The 19,171-nt window shown below is 42.8% G+C and overlaps 1 protein-coding gene across 4 annotated transcripts in view; it reads right to left on the bottom strand.

Annotated features, from left to right (window-relative positions):
- SLC22A4 (solute carrier family 22 member 4) overlaps positions 1-19,171 on the bottom strand; it is a 51,120-nt gene that overhangs the window by 10,152 nt on the left and 21,797 nt on the right. The window contains exons 4-6 of one of the 4 annotated variants that reach the window (XM_036846518.1): positions 14,237-14,408; positions 9,931-10,057; positions 6,282-6,376 (exon numbers count right to left, since the gene is read on the bottom strand). In XM_036846518.1, the coding sequence (XP_036702413.1) occupies positions 6,282-6,376; positions 9,931-10,057; positions 14,237-14,408 (394 nt within the window). The remainder of the gene's footprint in view (positions 1-6,281; positions 6,377-9,930; positions 10,058-14,236; positions 14,409-19,171) is intronic. The other 3 variants (XM_036846519.1, XM_036846521.1, XM_036846520.1) reach the window with 3 other exon arrangements.

The following is a 19,171-nucleotide window of genomic DNA, read 5'->3' as shown; positions in this document are numbered from 1 at the left end:
TGCTGCAATGAACATTGTGGTGCATGTCTCTTTTTGAATTACGGTTTTCTCAGGGTATATGCCCAGTAGTGGGATTGCTGGGTCATGTGGTAGTTTTATTTTTAGATTTTTACAGAACCTCCATACTATTCTCCATAGTGGTTGTATCAATTTACATTCCCACCAACAGTGCAGGAGGGTTCCCTTTTCACCACACCCTTTCCAGCATTTATTGTTTCTAGATTTTTTGATGATGGCCATTCTGACCAGTGTAAGGTGATAACTCATTGCAGTTTTGATTTGCATTTCTCTAATAATTAGTGATGTTGAGCATCTTTTCATGTGCCTCTTGGCCATCTGTATGTCTTCATTGGTGACATGTCTATTTAGGTCTTCCATCCATTTTTTAATTGGGTTGTTTGTTTTTTTGATATTGAGCTCCATAAGCTGTTTGTATATTTTGGAGATTAATCCTTTGTCTATCGTTTAATTTGCAAATATTTTCTCCCATTCTGAGGGTTCTCTTTTCATCTTGTTTATGGTTTCCTTTGCTGTGCAAAAGCTTTTAAGTTTCATTAGGTCCCATTTGTTTATTTTTGTTTTTTATTCCATTACTCTAGGAAGTGGAATCAAAAAAGATCTTGGAAGTGGGTCAAAAAAGATCTTGCTGTGGTTTATGTCAAAGAGTGTTTTTCCTATGTTTTCCTCTAAGGGTTTTATAGTGTCTGGTCTTACATTTAGGTCTTTAATCCATTTGGAGTTTATTTTTGTGTATGGTGTTGGGTAGTGTTCTAATTTCATTCTTTTACATGTAGTTGTCCAGTTTTCCCAGCACCACTTATTGAAGAGGCTGTCTTTTCTCCATTGTATGTTCTTGCTGCCTTTGTTGTAAATTAGGTGACCATATGTGCACGGGTTTATCTCTGGGCTTTCTATCCTGTACCATTGATCTATATTTCTGTTTTTGTGCCAGTACCATACTGTCTTGATTACTGTAGCTTTGTAGTATAGTTTGAAGTCTGGGAGCCTGATTCCTCCAGCTCTGTTTTTCTTTCTCAAGATTGCATTGGCTATTCAGGGTCTTTTGTGTTTCCATACGAATTGTAAAATTTTTTGTTCTAATTCTGTGAAGAATGCCATTGGTAGTTTGATAGGGATTGCATTGAATCTGTAGATTGCTTTGGGTACTATAGTCATTTTCACAATATTGAATTTCCAATCCAAGAACATGGTATATTTCTCCATCTGTTTATGTCATCTTTAATTTCTCATCAGTGTTTTATAGTTTTCTAAGTACAAGTCTTTCGCCTCCTTAGGCAGGTTTATTCCTAGGTATTTTATTCTTTTTGTTGTGATGGTAAATGGGATTGTTTCCTTAATTTCTCTTTCTGATTTTTCGTTGTTAGTGTATAGGAATGCCAGAGATTTCTGTGCATTAATTTTGTATCCTGCAACCTTACCAAATTCATTGGTTAGCTCTAGTAGTTTTCTGGTGGCACCTTTAGGATTTTCTATGTATAGTATCATGTCATCTGCAAACAGTGACAGTTTTACTTCTTCTTTTCCAATTTGTATTCCTTTTATTTCTTTTTCTTCTCTGATTGCCATGGCTAGGACTTCCAAAACCATGTTGAATAAGAGTGGTGAGAGTGGACATCCTTGTCTTGTTCCTGATCTTAGTGGAAATGCTTTCAGTTTTTCACCATGGAGTATGATGTTTGCTGTGGGTTTGACATATACGGCCTTTATTATGTTGAGGTAGTTTCCCTCTATGCCCATTTTCTGGAGAGTTTTTATCATAAATGGGTGTTGAATTTTGTCAAAAGCTTTTTCTGCATCTGTTGAGATGATCATATGGTTTTTACTCCTTAATTTGTTGATATGGTGTATCACATTGATTGATTTGCATAGATTGAAGATTCCTTGCATTCCTGGGATAAATCCCACTTGATCATGGTGTATGATCCTTTTAATATGTTGTTGGATTCTGTTTGCTAGTATTTTGTTCAGGATTTTTGCATCTATGTTCATCAGTGATATTGGTCTATAATTTTCTTTTTTTGTGATATCTTTTTCTAGTTTTGGTATCAGGGTATGGTGGCTTCATAGAATGAATCTGGGAGTGTTCCTCCCTCTGCAATTTTTTGGAAGAGTTTGAGAAGGATTGATGTTAGCTCTTCTCTAAATGTTTGATAGAATTCACCTGTGAAGCCATCTGGTCCTGGACTTTTGTTTGTTGGAAGCTTTTTAATTACAGTTTCAATTTCATTACTTGTGATAGGTCTGTGTATATTTTCTAATTCTTCCTGGTTCGGTCTTGGAAAATTGTACCTTTCCAAGAACTTGTCCATTTCTTTGTGGTTGTCCATTTTATTGGCATATAGTTGTTTGTAGTAGTCTCTTATAATCCTTTGTATTTCTGTGGTGTCAGTTGTGATTTCTCCTTTTTCATTTCTAATTTTATTGATTTGCGTCCTCTCCCTTTTTTCTTGATGAGGCTGGCTAGGGGTTTATCAATTTTGTTTATCTTCTCAAAGAACCAGCTTTTAGTTTTTTTGTTTTTTTGTTTTTTTTCAGCTTTTAGTTTTATTGATCTTTGCTATTGTTTTCTTCATTTCTATTTCATTTATTTCTGCTGTCATCTTTATGATTTCTTTCCTTCTACTGACTTTGCATTTTCTTTGTTCTTCTTTCTCTAGTTGCTTTAGGTGTAGGGTTAGATTGTTTATTTGAGATTTTTCTTGTTTCTGAGGTGAGATTTAATTGCTATAAACTTCCCTCTTAGAACTGCTTTTGCCACATCCCATAGGTTTTGGGTCGTTGTGTTTTCATTGTCATTTGTTTCTATGTATTTTTTAATTTCTTTTTTGATTTCTTCAGTGATCTCTTGGTCATTTAGTAGCATACTGTTTAGCCTCCATGTATTTGAGTTTTTTACAGTTTTTTTCCTGTAATTGATTTTCAGTGTCATAGCATTGTGGTCAGAAAAGCTGCTTGATACAATTTCAGTTTTCTTAAATTTTCTGAGGCTTGATCTGTGACCCAAGATGTGATCTATCCTGGAGAATGTTCCATGTACACTTGAGAAGAAAGTGTATTCTGCCACTTTCGGGTTGAATGTTCTGTAAGTATCAATTAAATCTATCTGGTCTGTTGTGTCATTTAAAGCTTGTGTTTCCTTATTTATTTTCTGTTTGGATGATCTGTCCATTGGTGTAAATGGGGTGTTAAAGTCCCCTACTATTACTGTGTTACTGTCGATTTCCCCTTTCATGGTTGTTAGCATTTGCCTTAGGTATTGAGGTGCTCCTATGTTGGGTGCATAAACATTTATAATTGTTATATCTTCTTCTTGGATTGATCCCTTGATCATTATGTAGTGTCCTTCCTTATCCCTTGTAACAATCTTTATTTTAAAGTCTATCTTACCTGATATGAGTATTGCTACTCCAGCTTTCTTTTGATTTCCATTTGCATGGAATATCTTTTTCCATCCCTTTGCTTTCAGCCTGTATGCGTCCCTAGGTCTGAAGTGGGTCTCTTGTAGACAGCATATATATGGGTCTTGTTTTTGTATCCATTCAGCCAGTCTGTGTCTTTTGGTTGGGGCATTTAATCCATTTACATTCAAGGTTATTATCAATATGTATGTTCCTATTACCATTTTCTTAATTGTTTTGAGTTTGTTTTTGTGGGTCTTTTTCTTCGCTGTGCTTCCCTCCTAGAGAAGTTTCTTTAGCATATGTTGTAAAGCTGGTTTGGTGGTGCTGAATTCTCTTAGCTTTTGCTTGTCTGAAAAGCTTTTGATTTCTCCATTGAATCTGAATGAGATCCTTGCCAGATAGAGTAATCTTGGTTGTAGGTTGTTCTCTTTCATCACTTTAAGTATATCCTGCCACTCCCTTCTGACCTGCAGAGTTTCTGCTGAAAAATCAGCGGATAACCTTATGGGGATTCCTTTGTATGTTATTTTTTGTTTTTTCCTTGCTGCTTTTAATATTTTTTCTTTGAATTTAATTTTTGTTAGTTTGATTAATATGTGTCTTGGTGTGTTTCTCCTAGGGTTTATCCTGTGTGGGACTTTCTGTGCTTCCTGGACTTGGGTGACTATTTCCTTTCCCATGCTAGGGAAGTTTTCCACTATAATATCTTCAAATATTTTCTCAGACCGTTTCTTTTTCTCTTCTTCTTCTGGGACCCCTATAATTCGAATGTTGGTGCGTTTAGTGTTGTCCCAGAGGTCTCTGAGATTGTCTTCAATTCTTTTCATTCTTTTTTCTTTATTCTGCTTCTTGGCAGTTACTTCCACCATTTTGTCTTCCAGCTCACTTATTTGTTCTTCTGCCTCAGTTATTCTGTTATTGATTCCTTCTAGTGTATTTTTCATTTCAGTTATGGTGTTGCTCATCTCTGTTTGTTTGTTCTTTAGTTCTTCTAGATCTTTGTTAAACATTTCTTGTATTTTCTCAATCCATACCTCCATTCTATTTCCAAGATTCTGGATCATCTTTACTATCATTACTCTGAATTCTTTTTCAGGTAGATTGCCTATTTCCTCTTCATTTATTTGGTCTTGTAGGTTTTTACCTTGCTCCTTCATCTGTGACATATTTTTTTGCTGTCTCATTTTTTTTTCCTTTTTTTAAATGAGTGGGATTGTGTTCCTGTCTTACTGGTTGTTTGGCCTGAGGCTTCCAACACTGGAGTTTGTAGGCTGTTGGGTAGAGCTGGGTCTTGGTGCTGAGATGAGGACCTCCAGGAGACCTCACTCCAATGAATATACCCTGGGGTCTGAGGTTCTCTGTATGTCCAGTGGTTCAGACTTGGAGCTCCCACCACAGGAGCTTTGGCCCGACCCCTGGGTCGTGAACCAAGATCCCGCAAGCTGAGTTGGGTGGCCAAAAAAAAAAAAAAATAACAATAACAAAGTAGAAAATAAAATTAGACTAGGAAACTGACAGATATGTTAGAAAAAATAAAAAAAAAAAAATGTAGATGAAACAACAACCGGAAGGTAAAACAGAACCATGATATTAAAAAAGAGATGGAGAAAAAAAAAAAAGGTGGAAAAGGCCTTGGCTGTGGAGGGCGGGGCCTAAGCAGGGGCAAGTTTTGGGCAGTGGGCAGGGCCTATGCTTAGGACCCACAGGGCTGGAAAAGGCCCTGGGGGGCAGTGCGGGTAGGGCTTAGGCTCAACAGAGCAGAAGGGGCTCAGGCATGCCCATCGCCTCTGGTCTCAGAGGGTGGGGGAACCCACCAGCAGGCTTCCTGGGCTCAAGTGGGTGGTGCAAATACCCTCTGCTCCTCTCTTGCTCCTTCCATCCTGGAGGGCCCCTCCCACCTGCCTCTCCTGTTCTCTTCCAGCCTCCCTCCTACACCCCCAGGACCAACCCGGCCTGGAGGGGACCTCTGAGAGCGTAGGACCTGGCCTGAGAGCCAGGCAGACTTCCCCAGCCGATTCGGCAGGGGAAACGCTGGGTGTGCTCCCCCCTGATCCAAGCCCCCGAGGGTCCCTCCAGGTGTGGGAACCCCTCCCCCACTCTGAGCCACCCCTCAGGGGCGCCAGTCCTGTCCGGCCTCCACTTCTCCCCCCCCACCTCAGTCCTCCCATGTCCTACCGGTTCGCTTGGGGGTTCTTCCCATCTCCTTGGGCATTGGGGTCCCCCACCAGCATCCGGCAGACGCCCTAGTTGTGAGGAGACGCGAACTCCACGTTTTTCCACACCACCATCTTCTACCTGTTCTGATTACCATCATTTTTTGTGCTGCCATCATGGGGTAGGCATGTTCTTTTTGTCTTCTTCCTAATTTCTTGGCAGATACATTATTAAATCTTGCCTACAAAGTCAGTTCATTATTTCTAGGCCTTAAAATCACTCGGTAGATTGCTATGAGCAAGTATAAAAAGCATGTCAAAACTCCAATGCAGGCAGTGAGGATTCAGGGTATTCTAACTTCACTGATTAATTGTCAGTATAGCTTCTGGAAGCAGGAGCTGAATTAGCATCTCAGCTTCAGGCATCAGGGACATCATTAGTTTCAATCCCAGTAACTCTAGGAGGAGCAGGGAACCATTTCCCTGTGGGTCACAGTATTGCAGACCTAAATATTGTTCCCTGTGACATTTTTTTTCAGTATCCAGTTCCATGAATTAAATTGAAGCCTTTCCAAATAACTTAGAATTCTAAAATTTTAATTTTGCCTCTGGAAGACCCAGGCCTTGACCTTGTCCCTTGAATTAAAGAAAATCAGTTGTATATTTACATTCTGTATGTCGCATTTCCAGACCTCTTGTTACTTACCATAGCAGCAAGGACATAATTGTTATTATGCCAATATTCCAAGTCCTGAACAGGTCCAGAATGAAAACTTTCTGCTGCTTCAGGGGGGTTAGCTCCTGTTGTTAAAGTAATGCACACAACCATGAGGTTAAGAGGTGGTGAGGAAGTATCTTTGGCTGTGACAGTATATGCTTATGCATGTAAGTCTCACATCACTTTGAACATGTTCAGAAGTCTGGAATTTGCAGGGAATAAGGGCATCTAAATATATGATGCTTATTATAACGTTTAAAAATGTTTGTGGCCCATTTTAGACAGAAGCCTTTAAAATATATAACGTTAGGGCCTTCCCTGGTGGCGCAGTGGTTGAGAGTCTGCCTGCCAATGCAGGGGACACGGGTTCGAGCCCTGGTCTGGGAAGATCCCACATGCTGCGGAGCAACTAGGCCCGTAAGCCACAGCTACTGAGCCTGCACGTCTGGAGCTTGTGCTCTGCCACAAGAGAGGCCACGACAGTGAGAGGCCCGTGCACTGCGATGAAGAGTGGCCCCCGCTTGCCACAACTAGAGGAAGCCCTCGCATAGAAAACAAAGACCCGACACAGCAATAAAATAAAATAAATAAATAAATTTAAAATATATAACATTGGCTTCACTGTCTCTTTATATAAAGCCTGACTGCTAACATAGCCTTGCCTTGACTCATGGGCATCATTATGGGTGACCTTAATCACATTGAGCCTTAGGGCCTGTTGAGTGGGTAGCGCCATATAGCCCCAAACTGCCTTGAGGTCCATATCTGCTTTTAATACTTTTCCTGTTGTTGTCTCAGTGTCAGAACACACATGGGTTAACTAGGGGACCTTGGGCAAGTTACTATTTATCCTCTATGAGCCTCAGTTTAACTCTTTGTAAAATGGGTATAATAAGAGTTGAGAAGATTAAATGAGATCATATATATAAATCTTAGCATAGTACTTGAAGCATGGTAGATGCCCCATACATTTTAACTATTACTATAATTACTGCACCATTGAGGAAAAGATGTGAGCTGTCAGTGGTTGGTGACAATTTCATACCGCTGTTGATGGGCTTCCTTCCTTTACTTTTAATTTACTGAAGTTAACTTGCCATGTGTTAGGAATCTAGATAATCAAGCTTATTAGAATTGAAATTATCAATGCACTATTTACAATAGCCAAGACATGGAAACAACTCAAGTGCCCATCAACAGACGACTGGCTCAAGATGATATGGTATATATGTACAATGGAATATTAGTCATAAGAAAGAATGGAATATTGCCATATGCAGCAACATGGATGGATCTAGAGAATATTACACTTAGTGAAATAAGTCAAACAGAGAAAGACAAATATTATATGATATAACTTATATGTGGAATCAAAAAAATAATACAAATGAATCTACATACAAAACAGAAACAGACTCACAGACACAGAAAGCAAACTTATGATTACCAACGGCAAAAGGAAGGAGGGTGGGAGGGATAAATTAGGAGTATGGGATTAACAGATACAAACTACTATACATAAAATAGGTAAGCAACAAGGATTTACTATATAGCATAGGGAACTATAGTCAATAACTTTTAATAACCTATAGTGGAAAATAATCTGAAAAAAATATATATGTATATATAACTGAATCACTTTCCTGTACACCTGAAACTAACACAATATTGTAAATCAACTATGCTTCAGTTTTAAAAAAAGAATTGAAACTAAAAAGTTACAAGGCTCTGAGGTGGAGCCTTTTATCTCCTCAGGATAAAGTACAATGACTCTGTGGCCCTATGATATGTGTTCAGTAAGAGGCTGAGGAAGGAGTTTTTACTACAAAGGAAGGAAGAGTGCCAGACCTGCCCTTGTAGCAGGTGCTTCCCAAATATTAGCATCCTTCTTTCCGAAAACAGACACCTCCTCATTCAGCTCACAGCCATGTTACCTTTTTGCTTCTGCACTACGTGGACTGTACGACTCTAGAACATGCCCCTGGCAGTATAACCCTGTTATCCCAACAAAGAAAGCCCCTGCATAAACTACTGGGAACTAGCAGTCCTCCTGGAAGGTTCTGGGAGTGGTACCAGGCACAGACAGGACCTGTGGATCAGGCATCCAGTTATATTGACCAAGGCTGGGAATGGAATTCTTGATCTGAAGAGCAAAGGATTAAGACATATTTGTCCTGGCAGCCCTCTGAGAGCTTGGGCTCATGGCCACTGTAATTAATCCTCCAGCCATCACCAGGGTATCTGTTTCTGTCAGAGGTCGCAAAGGCCAGGAATGGAGGAAGCCCTCAGGGTGGAGCACTGGCGTGCTCGCCACCCTCCAAAGTCCTGGGGTGGCCAGGAGCCCAGATGTGAGCGTGGAGCAAGCATAAAGACTAAGAAGCATATAGTCTTCTTGAGGTGTCCTGAGCAGTTCCTGACCCTCTGGCCAGGAGTGCCATTGTCCCATCCTCTCCATCCATCTAAGTGTCCTCCCTGGTTTGGACCTGCCTCTTCAGCCCTGAGTCACTCTACTCTCTTTCTCTGCTGGCTCACAGTGTCCACTCCTTGGGGACTTCCTCCTTCACGTCATCACTTACCTTCCATCTAATTCTCTTAACACTCTTGGTTACATTCTATGCTCCTTATGTGTCTAATTTTTCTTGTTTTCTCTAGGAGCTGGCACGAGGCATGGCCAAGGACACTGTGAGTCCTCACTGACTGTCAGGAAGCGAATCTGCTTCCACTGAATATCCGCTTTTCCTCGTGGCCTCCTGCCTGCAGGGGTGAATCCTCCAGCCGGTGCTCTCAGGCCTTAAGGTTCTAGACAAAACATACCAAGACTAAAGACATGTACAGCTTCCCCAGCAGACTTTGGTAAGATTCAGAGTACAGTGGGGAGCCCATGGGTGGAATACCCCTCAAACACATTTTTCCCTCTTAATCTGGACATTCAGAAATCACCAGTATGTAGCTGCATCAATGGTGTGGAGCAAGACCAATAAAAAGTTGGAGATGAACTTGCAAAAGGGAAGGGAACTAATATTTAATCAACACTTGCTATATGCTAAGCAGTTTACATATATTATTGCACTTAATTGGTCCACAGCACTTTGAGGAGGGCTCAGAACTTCATCATCATTGTGTCTCTAAGGCCTTGAACAGTGCCTGGTACATAATAGGCACTCAAAACCTATTGAATCAAATTAAATTCCATAATCAAGAATGCATAACTGGGGCTTCCCTGGTGGTGCAGTGGTTAAGAATCGCCTGCCAATGCAGGGGACATGGGTTCGAGCCCTGGTCCGGGAAGATCCCACATGCCACGGAGCAACTAAGCCCATGCGCCACAACTACTGAGCCTGCGCTCTAGAGCCCGCGAGCCACAACTACTGAGCCCACGTGCCACAACTACTGAAGCCTGCGCACCTAGAGCCCGTGCTCTGCAACAAGAGAAGCCACTGCAATGAGAAGCCCACGCACTACAACGAAGAGTAGCCCCCGCTCGCTGCAACTAGAGAAAGCCCGTGCGCAGCAACGAAGACCCAACGCAGACATAAATAAATAAATAAATAAATTAAAAAAAATAAAAAAATAAAAAAGACTTCAAAAAAAAAGAATGCATAACTGATCTCAGGAGGAAACATTTGCAAATCCTTACCTCCGCAGGATCAAAAACCGCCACTGGGGCAGCTACATTGTTCATTTTTGCAGCTTTTTGGATGATATCTTCAGCTTCTCTAAATCTTCTCTGGGATATCAGCCACCGGGGAGATTCAGGAATAAACCTAAAATTCATTTGAATGTTTTATAATTTTTCACAGCAGCAAGGTTGATGCTATCAACTGTAAGTTGCCCCCGAATAATTTTTATTTTGTAAAATTCTAGTTTGTCTTTTTAAAGAACATCAAGAGGGAGGCCTCATAAGATTTCCATTATTTGTAGGAATAAATAAAAGCACCTTCAAGTTTCAAAGTTATGATCAAATCATAAGACAGATCATTAGTTGTACTTAAGCCAGAGCCACACTATAAGGGGTAACATTAACTGGGTATGTTTAAGCCAGGGCATCTGGAGAACACCATCCATAACTTCATAGCCAGTGTGGCTCATAAAAGAAACACAGTCTAGTATCTTTTCAGTGTGTCTATCCCTAGGAGAATCCCTGGTGCCCCAGCTGGTGATGCTCACAAGTTTATTGGGTAAAAGAGGGCATCTGTGTTTCTCGGGCTTTTCCTGCAGTCAGAGGAGGAGGTAAGTGCACTGACACCCTCCTGTGGGCTGCCGCATGGCTTTCAACAGATTCTAAGCTCAGTGAGTACCCAAACCAGACCACGGCCAAAGTGGTCTTATTTTTTTAATGCCTAGAAACATAAAAAAAAATTTTTTATATTGCAGTATAGTTGATTAACAATGTTGTGTTAGTTAGAAACATATTTTTTTATTACACAATCTATCCACATTTTTTAACTGATGCTCAAACATGGTTGACTTTTATTCTTTCCTAATTTTTCTATTTTTTCTATTTCTATTTATTTTTATTATACTTTATTTAATTTTTCTATTCTTTCCTAATCTTTATTTCTCGGAATTGCTTAGCCATTCTTCTGCCAGCTCTTGTTTTCCTTACTTATTTGTCAGTATTAAGTTATCCTAGAAAATAAATTATATGTAGCAGATATAGTCCTCCTATAATTAATAGGCCCCTCCAAAGCCTCAGTAGGAATTATCTCAGAGCAAAACACAACATATCGAATAGCCAACCCCCAGCTTCCATCCCTAGCCTACTACAAGCACATGGGTTGAAAAATGAACCCAGTCTGCATTTTTGGGAATATATCCCTTGGTTGGTCCCTGTAGCAACTGTGATGATGTTAGGCCACTCAGTTTCAGTAATTAGAGCTGTGCTGTCCAAGAGAACTTTCCCTGGTGTTCTGTATCTGCGCTGTCCAATACAGCAACCGCTAACCACACGTGGTTATTGAGCTGGCGTGACTAGTGTGACTGAAGAAACTAATTTTATATTTTATTTACTTTTAATTAATTTTAATTTAAATCGTTGCATGTGGCTACTGGCAACTGTATTAGTGAAGAATTAGAGGTCTTACCCCACAGCCACTATATACAGCATGGGTACTTCTACTTCTGAGAGGTATCTTTCCCTAACCAGGTTGTTCTTAGAAATATCCTACCTTTCTTACTACAAGCTCTGAGTGCCATCACCAGCCTCAGGTTCCTAACATTTAGTCAGCTAGATATTGCAAAGCTTTCCCCATGTTGAACCTATGGGCTCCTTCCCCACCCACTGCACACATAGTCCATTTGTACCTGTGATCACTTACTGCCAAGCCTTTTAAAGGACATTTGGGACATAAAAAATCCCCAAACCACCTGCAGTGGCTCCCATTTTCAGCCCACTGCACTCAGGGTTGCTGCGATCTCTACTTTTGAATTGCCATGGTTTCTTGGTGCATAAAGAATTAAGTCTAGCTGATCATTTCAAGTTAGTGGAGGGCCAAATAAGGTTGTACACTATAGCCTCTCGGTAGATTTAATTCAAATTGAACAGGGGAAGGGTGTTGCTGGAGAGTCTATATTACATATTAAGTAGGCAGCTAAGGTCACAGTAGCTCAAAGCAATCCCCACATCTTCCCAGCCCACCCGGATGGATGGGCATTTCTTCGGGAAGTCCCCCTTCAAGGACAAGACGTTCAAAAGAAAGCTATTTTATTTTTATAGGAAAATGGTAAAACTGTTGTTAAACTTTCAGGACAAGCACTCAGCATGTTTGTCCTGGCCCCGGGCTGCCCTCTGTCTGGGGCAGTCCTGTCCCTGGTACAGTGTGCCCACAGCTAGGAACACTTACCAACCAGCCCATGGGCAATAGAGGAACAACTCTTCTCAGGGTGAGAGTAAGGCAGTTCCTTGTGGGATGGACCTTCTGTGCTAGAAACTCAAGAGGCTGACCTATCAGAGCTGTTCCTTGCTGTGATATTTGGTTCTGAGGCAAAGATCCAAGCCCCACAAACTAAAATCCCTACTAATCCCTTACAGTCAGTCAGGGCCCTTCTATTTTTGTTCTTTCTCTCTCTCTCTCTGGTAGAATCATACAGTAATAAAGTTGACTATAACATATTTTAAAAGTACTGGTCTCTTATGCCAAAGTGACAACTAGAGCCAAAGAACACAGATTACTAAAATCATTCATTTGAAGAGGCAGAAAATAACCTTTGAATAATCTTGTCTTGTGTCTTGAGAGACTCAAGACAAGACATCTTTTAAGATAAATTCAGTTAGCAGGGGGGTTGTGGAGAGAGGGACAGAGGGTATGACGATGATAATGATCACGATGCTGCAGCTGCTGATGATTCTCATTCCAGAAAACTGCCCTGCTCTCAGACTGGGTCAGGAAATCAGAAGAGTATCTAACCTCTAACACACTGTCTCTCAAATTCTAGGGAAGTAAGAAAAAAAAGTGTTCTCTCTCCCCCATACACACCCATGCCAAGAATTTGCACTGGTAAATCATAGCAGTCTTAGAGGTCATAAAAGGACAGTAGTTTGGAGTGGTCTGACAAGAGCCATCTGGTCCAACAAGGTCAAGATGTACTACCTGTCAGCCTCTACAGCTGCCTAACAGTTGCAGCAAGATGAAGGCCATTCTAGGAAACTTCCTTAGGCAGTGTGTCCACAGGACAGGACAACCATGAGGGCTAGTCTAACCTCTGAGCTCTAAAAAATGATCAGAGAAACTTTCATTGTGTGTGAGCCAGTAGAGATAAAGCAGTTCAGTAAAACCAGTCACTGCTGGGAGATTTGATTTTGACATCATGAAACCAAACCAGGACTAATTAATGAGAGAGAGAGAGAGAGAGAGAGAGGGAGAGAGAGAGAGAGAGGGAGAGAGAGAGAGAGAGCCAGACCCAGTAATGGGAAAAATCCCCTTTCCTTTTGCTTAAATATGGAAAGATCAAAGAAATGGGGACTCCCTCCCCAAAAAGGGTATGGCTGCGACCTTATTCCATCATTCTTTTTTTTTTTTTTTTTTAATATTTTATTTATTTATTTATGTATTTATGGCTGTGTTGGGTCTTCGTTTCTGTGTGAGGGCTTTCTCCAGTTGCAGCAAGTGGGGGCCATTTTTCATCGCAGTGCGCGGGCCTCTCACTATCGCGGCCTCTCTTGTTGTGGAGCACAGGCTCCAGACGCGCAGGCTCAGTAATTGTGGCTCACGGGCCCAGTCGCTCCGCGGCATGTGGGATCTTCCCAGACCAGGGCTCGAACCCGTGTCCCCTGCATTGGCAGGCAGATTCTCAACCACTGCGCCACCAGGGAAGCCCTCCATCATTCTTAATCTGTTCTCTCACCTAAAATCTTCCCCATAGCCATACTGGGTGAAACTGGGGCCAGTGTCTCAACACTTTGTTATTCCCACAGTGACGTGCCAAAATTTGGTTGAAGGGTAGTGGGAGGAAAAAAGAGAACACTTTCTCTAACAACTCATTAAACAGAAGGAGTTCTCTCGCCCTTCAAGACAAAGCAGATAAACAGTGACATCTCAGACGCTAATCATCACGCGACAGGGAAGTTTGAGGAAGTTACATTAGTTGTAGCCATGAGGAGAACAAGATTTCCTAGCGAGAGAAAAGTGTCAGAAGAGCAGGGGGGCAGAGTTAAAAATAACAAAACCCAACAGACCATCTCCACAAACAACCACCACCAGTAACAGATAAGCGTGGGGAGAGCCTCAGGGGGACTGGGTTTCCTGAGAATGGTGATTTGTGGGATGGTGGGGAATCAAACCCCAGCACATAGGCCCACCCCAAAGAGTCGAACGGTCTCTGGGCTTCGAGGCCCCAGCCCGTTCCAGTGAGATCAGCAAGCCCACGCCATGGTCAGCCTCAGGCTCTGGGCTCCAGGCTGCTGGCCCGCAGAAGGGGGCTGTCTGGGACGGAGCCACACTCACCACCACAGCGGGAAACACAGCACCCCCGGCAACGTCAGCGCCAGCAGAAGCATCCGCCAGTCTCTGATGAAGTAAGCAAACAGCGGCAGCAGCATGTAGCCAACTGCAAAAAATGTGCACACGCCTAACGTAGAGAATATAATACGAACTGACTTGCCAAGAATTTCTGTTCCTGTTCAAAACAAGGGAGGAGTATTAGCATTTTAACTCACTTTAATATTTGCTTTTTACATCATTACCTGGCAGTTAGAGTTTAAAACATAACCACTTAGAAAATGGAAAATGTGTTTGCCTCATGGCCCAGAGCAGGAGCGGTCAGGGTGGAGGAAGGTGGGACGTGACCCAAGACTTACCACCTCATAGAAGGATGAGTTTTCATGAGATTTTAAAGGAGCCACAGATTTTTATTTTTTAAAGGCTTCCTCATGTCATAGGAACATCATGCCCAGCCCTAAGAGGTAACCTCTTCTGAGGATGCCACATTTCCAAAATAAGAGCCCCGGGGTAAGGAACAGAAAGGGTGTCCCAGGAGACCAGGGCGGTGGGGGGGGGGAGCTTTTCTGAGGGCGAGTGGATTATGGGGCATTCAGCCTTTCCCACAATTCTCCACTGTAAAAAAGCAGACACGGGTCTCTCGGAAACAGTGGAGAGTTCAGTTACTGAGTTGTGTTAGGACACCCTTAGCCACCCTTGAGCGCTGAGAAATGATAAAGAGGATCCAGCTGGCTCTGGAGGTGCACAGAGCAGGGCCCCAGCACCCAGGACTGAATTCCGCTGCAGCTACACTGTGCCCAGGGCTCAGCCCCAGGCAGTCACAGTCCACACAGCCCAATGAAAGACAAGAAGAAGCTGCTCTTCCGCCTGGCAGGCGGCAGCCCTGGAGCTGTCCACACAAAGAAGGAGCTCACAGAGCTTTCCCAGAACACCACAAAGGTCCAAGACTGCTTGGCATCCGGCCCTGTTCTGGGAAAGGCTCCTGCTCTGCTCAGCACCACACTGGATCGCTCAGCCCCACTTCTTCCAGAGATGTTGCCTGCTCCTTGGGGTGCTTGATTTGAGACAGGGAGTCCAAGAACAAGCTCCTTCTGTTGTCACAAAACTCCAGGCCCTTTACCCAGAGTTCACTCTCGGTCTTCTGCCCCAGGGTGGAGATCTGGCCAATGGCAACAGCTCCGTCTTTTGTTTGAGATCTGCCCACCACTACCGAGAAGTAGCCCAGAAATTACAAAAGAGATCATTCGAAGGTCATTCAGGCTTGGCTTTCAAGAGAGAGTTTTTCAATCGTGTTTAGATGCCCTGAACACAGGCTAAGGAATTTAGGGCTAATTCCAGAGAAGCAGTAAAATTACTACTTCTGTTGGTTTTCCTTTCTCACCTCCTACCTGTTCCTGTCCTCACCTCTCTTCTTCTTCTTCACTCAGCATAACTGAAGATGTGCCTCAGTGGTTCCCTCTTGAACAGCCATTTCTAAAAGCTAGACTGATAGAAATGGCCAGGATTGTGTACCCCTCACAACCTGGACTGCAGACAACAGCCCTAACCACCCAGGGCATTTCTCAGCCACTAAGCTCATTTCCAGGAATAGGGCCAGACTTCTTTCAGGATCGTGAGTGTTGTGTCCAGATCTTTTCTTACTTCATTAATGACCTTCCTACCACTCCATAAGAAGACTCACCATGCCATGGTTTCTAAACACTTCAGCTGTGATTATTATGACATGAGAATGAATAGGGGGTGATTTATTCCTAAGCAGAGATTCAGAGGTGAAGCAGCAGAGGATGTGACTGTGGAAAAGAGAAAGTGCCCAGGACCAAGTGAGAATCTTGTAGACTCATGAGGCCAAGGGAGCTCCCTCACACTTCCATGACCCTGATGAGAGAAGAGAGAGAAGTTACACCACTGGATTCTTCGATAATCTCCCTCTCTAAGCTTGGATCTCAGGCCAGAACAGAGTTGTTCTAACTTTGCAGAGTACCCATGGGGGACAGAAGCTTCATAAATCTACCCCTCTGCCCTTCTGTGGAGCAACACAGATGGCACAAACCTGAATAGTTCCTTGTTAGCATGACTTCTTGCTCACTGACTTTTAGACAATCACCCTGCCTTGAACACCATCATCATCATCTTCATCATCATCTTCATAGCTAGCAGTGTTTTGAGTAGGCACTTTGAGCCAGGTTCCAGACTGAGTGTTTACATATATTATCTCTTTGAATCTTCACAACAATTATATAAGAACTAATATTACTTCTATTTTACACATTATCAACTGAGACTTAAAGAGTTGAAGCAAACTGTCTAAATTCACACATATGTACTAAGTGGGACAGCCAGGTTTTAAGCCTGATCAGTTTGACCTGTGGATACTGTCCAGGAAAAAAAATTACCTGGGAGCAAAGCCTTGGCCCTGTCAAGCAGTCCTTCAACCGAGGTCCTAGTGGAGACATGTGGGAGATGGGTGAGGCCACACCTGCCTTTTAGAAGTTAGGATTTGTGTTTTCCCCACCTGGGCTGGTTTTTGAACTCACTAGAGGCCAACCAGCCCCCTCTGAGGGACACTAGGAGAGGAGTCCTGTTTCCTGCAGACGTTTCACGGCCTGCAGGTGCCAGAAACTCCATGTGTTCAGCTGGCAGTGAGATAGGTGACTGGTGACTTCTGTCTCTGCTGACTGGGGATCCTTGTCCTGGCCTCCTTTACCCCCTAGGTTTTTACTCCTAGGACAAAGCCCACTTGGTCTTGGTCTGGTTGGGCCTCTGAGTATCACTTGGGAGTGAGACTCTGACATCTAAGCCAAAGAGGCATGTCTTGGCCAGGAGTGTTTGCCCACTGCCTGTCACCACCACCAGAATCTGAGCACTTTCTCCAAGAGGGAGTGACTCAGAGAGTGCCAGGCTTACTACCATGTTGATCAGGGCCCTTCTGTGGTAGTCAGCCCAGGAACCACTGGATCCATTTCACTTGGAGGCAGGACCCGCCACTCCATGAATGACCAACAGAGGTCTGCAGACCCCAGCTCAAGAAACAAGACTGTGGTGCAGTTGCCAGGATATGGGGTAGGACCCAAGGGCCCTAGGATAGGAGTGGCCTCCATTAGTCATGTGCAGAGCCTGGGCTCCTTGATGCTCATTTGCTACTAGAGTGACTTTGATAAGTCCTACTTCATGGAGCTATTATTATGAGGACTGAGGTAATGTAGATAAAGGGCCTAGTCAGGTGTCTGGCATGTGGTAGGTACTCAGGAATAATTAATTCTTTCATCCTGGTCAAATAGTTGACATGTGCCAGATGTCAGGGGAATGTTGGAAAGTACAGTGCCTTTGACCAAGAGACCTGGTGAAAGACAGCAGAACCTCTCTTTGCTCCCCAGAAAATACTCAGAATTCTCATCAAAATAGCAGATATTCCCTTGCTTCCTCTCTCTCCCCTACAAACTTTCACAGATCATTCTAGCTAAAAGTAACCTTTCCTATTTCTGCATATACCCAGAAAAGTTATATGAGCTCCTCCCAACACTCCTAGGCCATGACCCACGTTCTCTATGACAACTGCAATGGCTGCCTCTGCCGACCAGATGTGAGCCCCTTGAGGACAGACAGGAGTGAGTCCTTCCTCCTCCCTGGGTCCCCCCGGTTCTTCCCTCACACAGTTCAGTGCAAACAAGGGCTGCCAGCAAATTTCAGCATCTTTTTAATGTATTTATATCCCATCTCATCCCTTGAAGGTTTTGAGGTAGCTTATAATTTGAATAAAATAAAATAATGGTAACATTAAAGTAAAATACAAAGAAAGGTGAAAAGCTATGCCTTGGAGAAAAGAACAAAAATATGTAATGGGTCACTTTGGAAAATGGTCTGGCAGTTCCTTAAATGGTAAAACATAAAATTCCCACCTGACCCAGCAAGTCTACTCCTAGGTACGTACCCAAGAGAACTGAAAACAGATCCACAAAAAACTTGTACTCAAATGTTGATAGCAACATTCTTCAAATTGGTCAAAGAGTGGAAACAACCCAGTTGTCCATCAGCTGATGAAGAGATGAACAAAATATGGCATCTCCATACAAAGGAATACTGAGTCATGCTACAACATGGACCAACCTTGAAAACATTAAGTGAAGGAAGTCAGTCACAAAGGCCACATATTGTATGATTCCATTTATCAGAAATATCCAGAATAGACAAATCCATAGATACAGAAAGTAGATTAGTGGTTGCCAGGGGCTGGGGAGAGAGGAGTGTGGGGGAGTGATGCTGATGGGTTTCTTTTGCAGGTGATGACAGTGTCCTGGCGTTAGGTAGAGTTGAAGATTGTACAACTTTGCGAATACGCTGATAACCACTGAATTATACACCTTTAAAGAGTTAACATTATGGTATGCAAACGATATCTCCATTAAATAACTGTGTGGCTGATAAAGGCTGCGTAGTTGACACAGCCTGAGCTTCCTGGTAGCCAAAGTTTAAAGGAAGATGCCATCAGTTATGCACTTATCAAAAGGAAGAATTCATTTAGACCTCAGAGGAAGCAGAACTTTAAATAGTTGATGGTTTTAAAGGTTGATGTTAGGAGTACCAGGAAAATACTGAATTAATGGATCAGTCAAGACAGGAGACAAAATAAATTCAAGCAGCTGGTTGTGAGAGATAAAGGAGGATGCTGCTGGCATTTCACCCAGAGGCTGTGGACAGGTCAAAGGCATTATTTCTGGGAAACAGTAGGAGATTGTGAGTGGGAGCTAGACTGTGGGTAGGGCCAGTGTCCTTGGTCCTGAGTGGTCACTTCCTCCTGAACCAGCATCATTCTGGCAGCTCCCTCACTTCCAGGTGTATCCATGTTCTGTTCCTTTAAGTAGCACCGTTCCTTCCTTTCTTTTTCTTGTCTCCTGTGACTCTGGCAGGCTTTATAATTGTTAAAAAGCAGAGCGAGGAGAGGAT

This window comes from Balaenoptera musculus, chromosome 3 (assembly GCF_009873245.2).
Source record: "Balaenoptera musculus isolate JJ_BM4_2016_0621 chromosome 3, mBalMus1.pri.v3, whole genome shotgun sequence".
In the NCBI taxonomy this organism is placed as follows: Eukaryota; Metazoa; Chordata; class Mammalia; order Artiodactyla; family Balaenopteridae; genus Balaenoptera; species Balaenoptera musculus.
The sequence above is the reverse complement of the archived record's forward strand: the minus strand, read 5'-3'. Positions and strand labels throughout refer to the sequence as shown.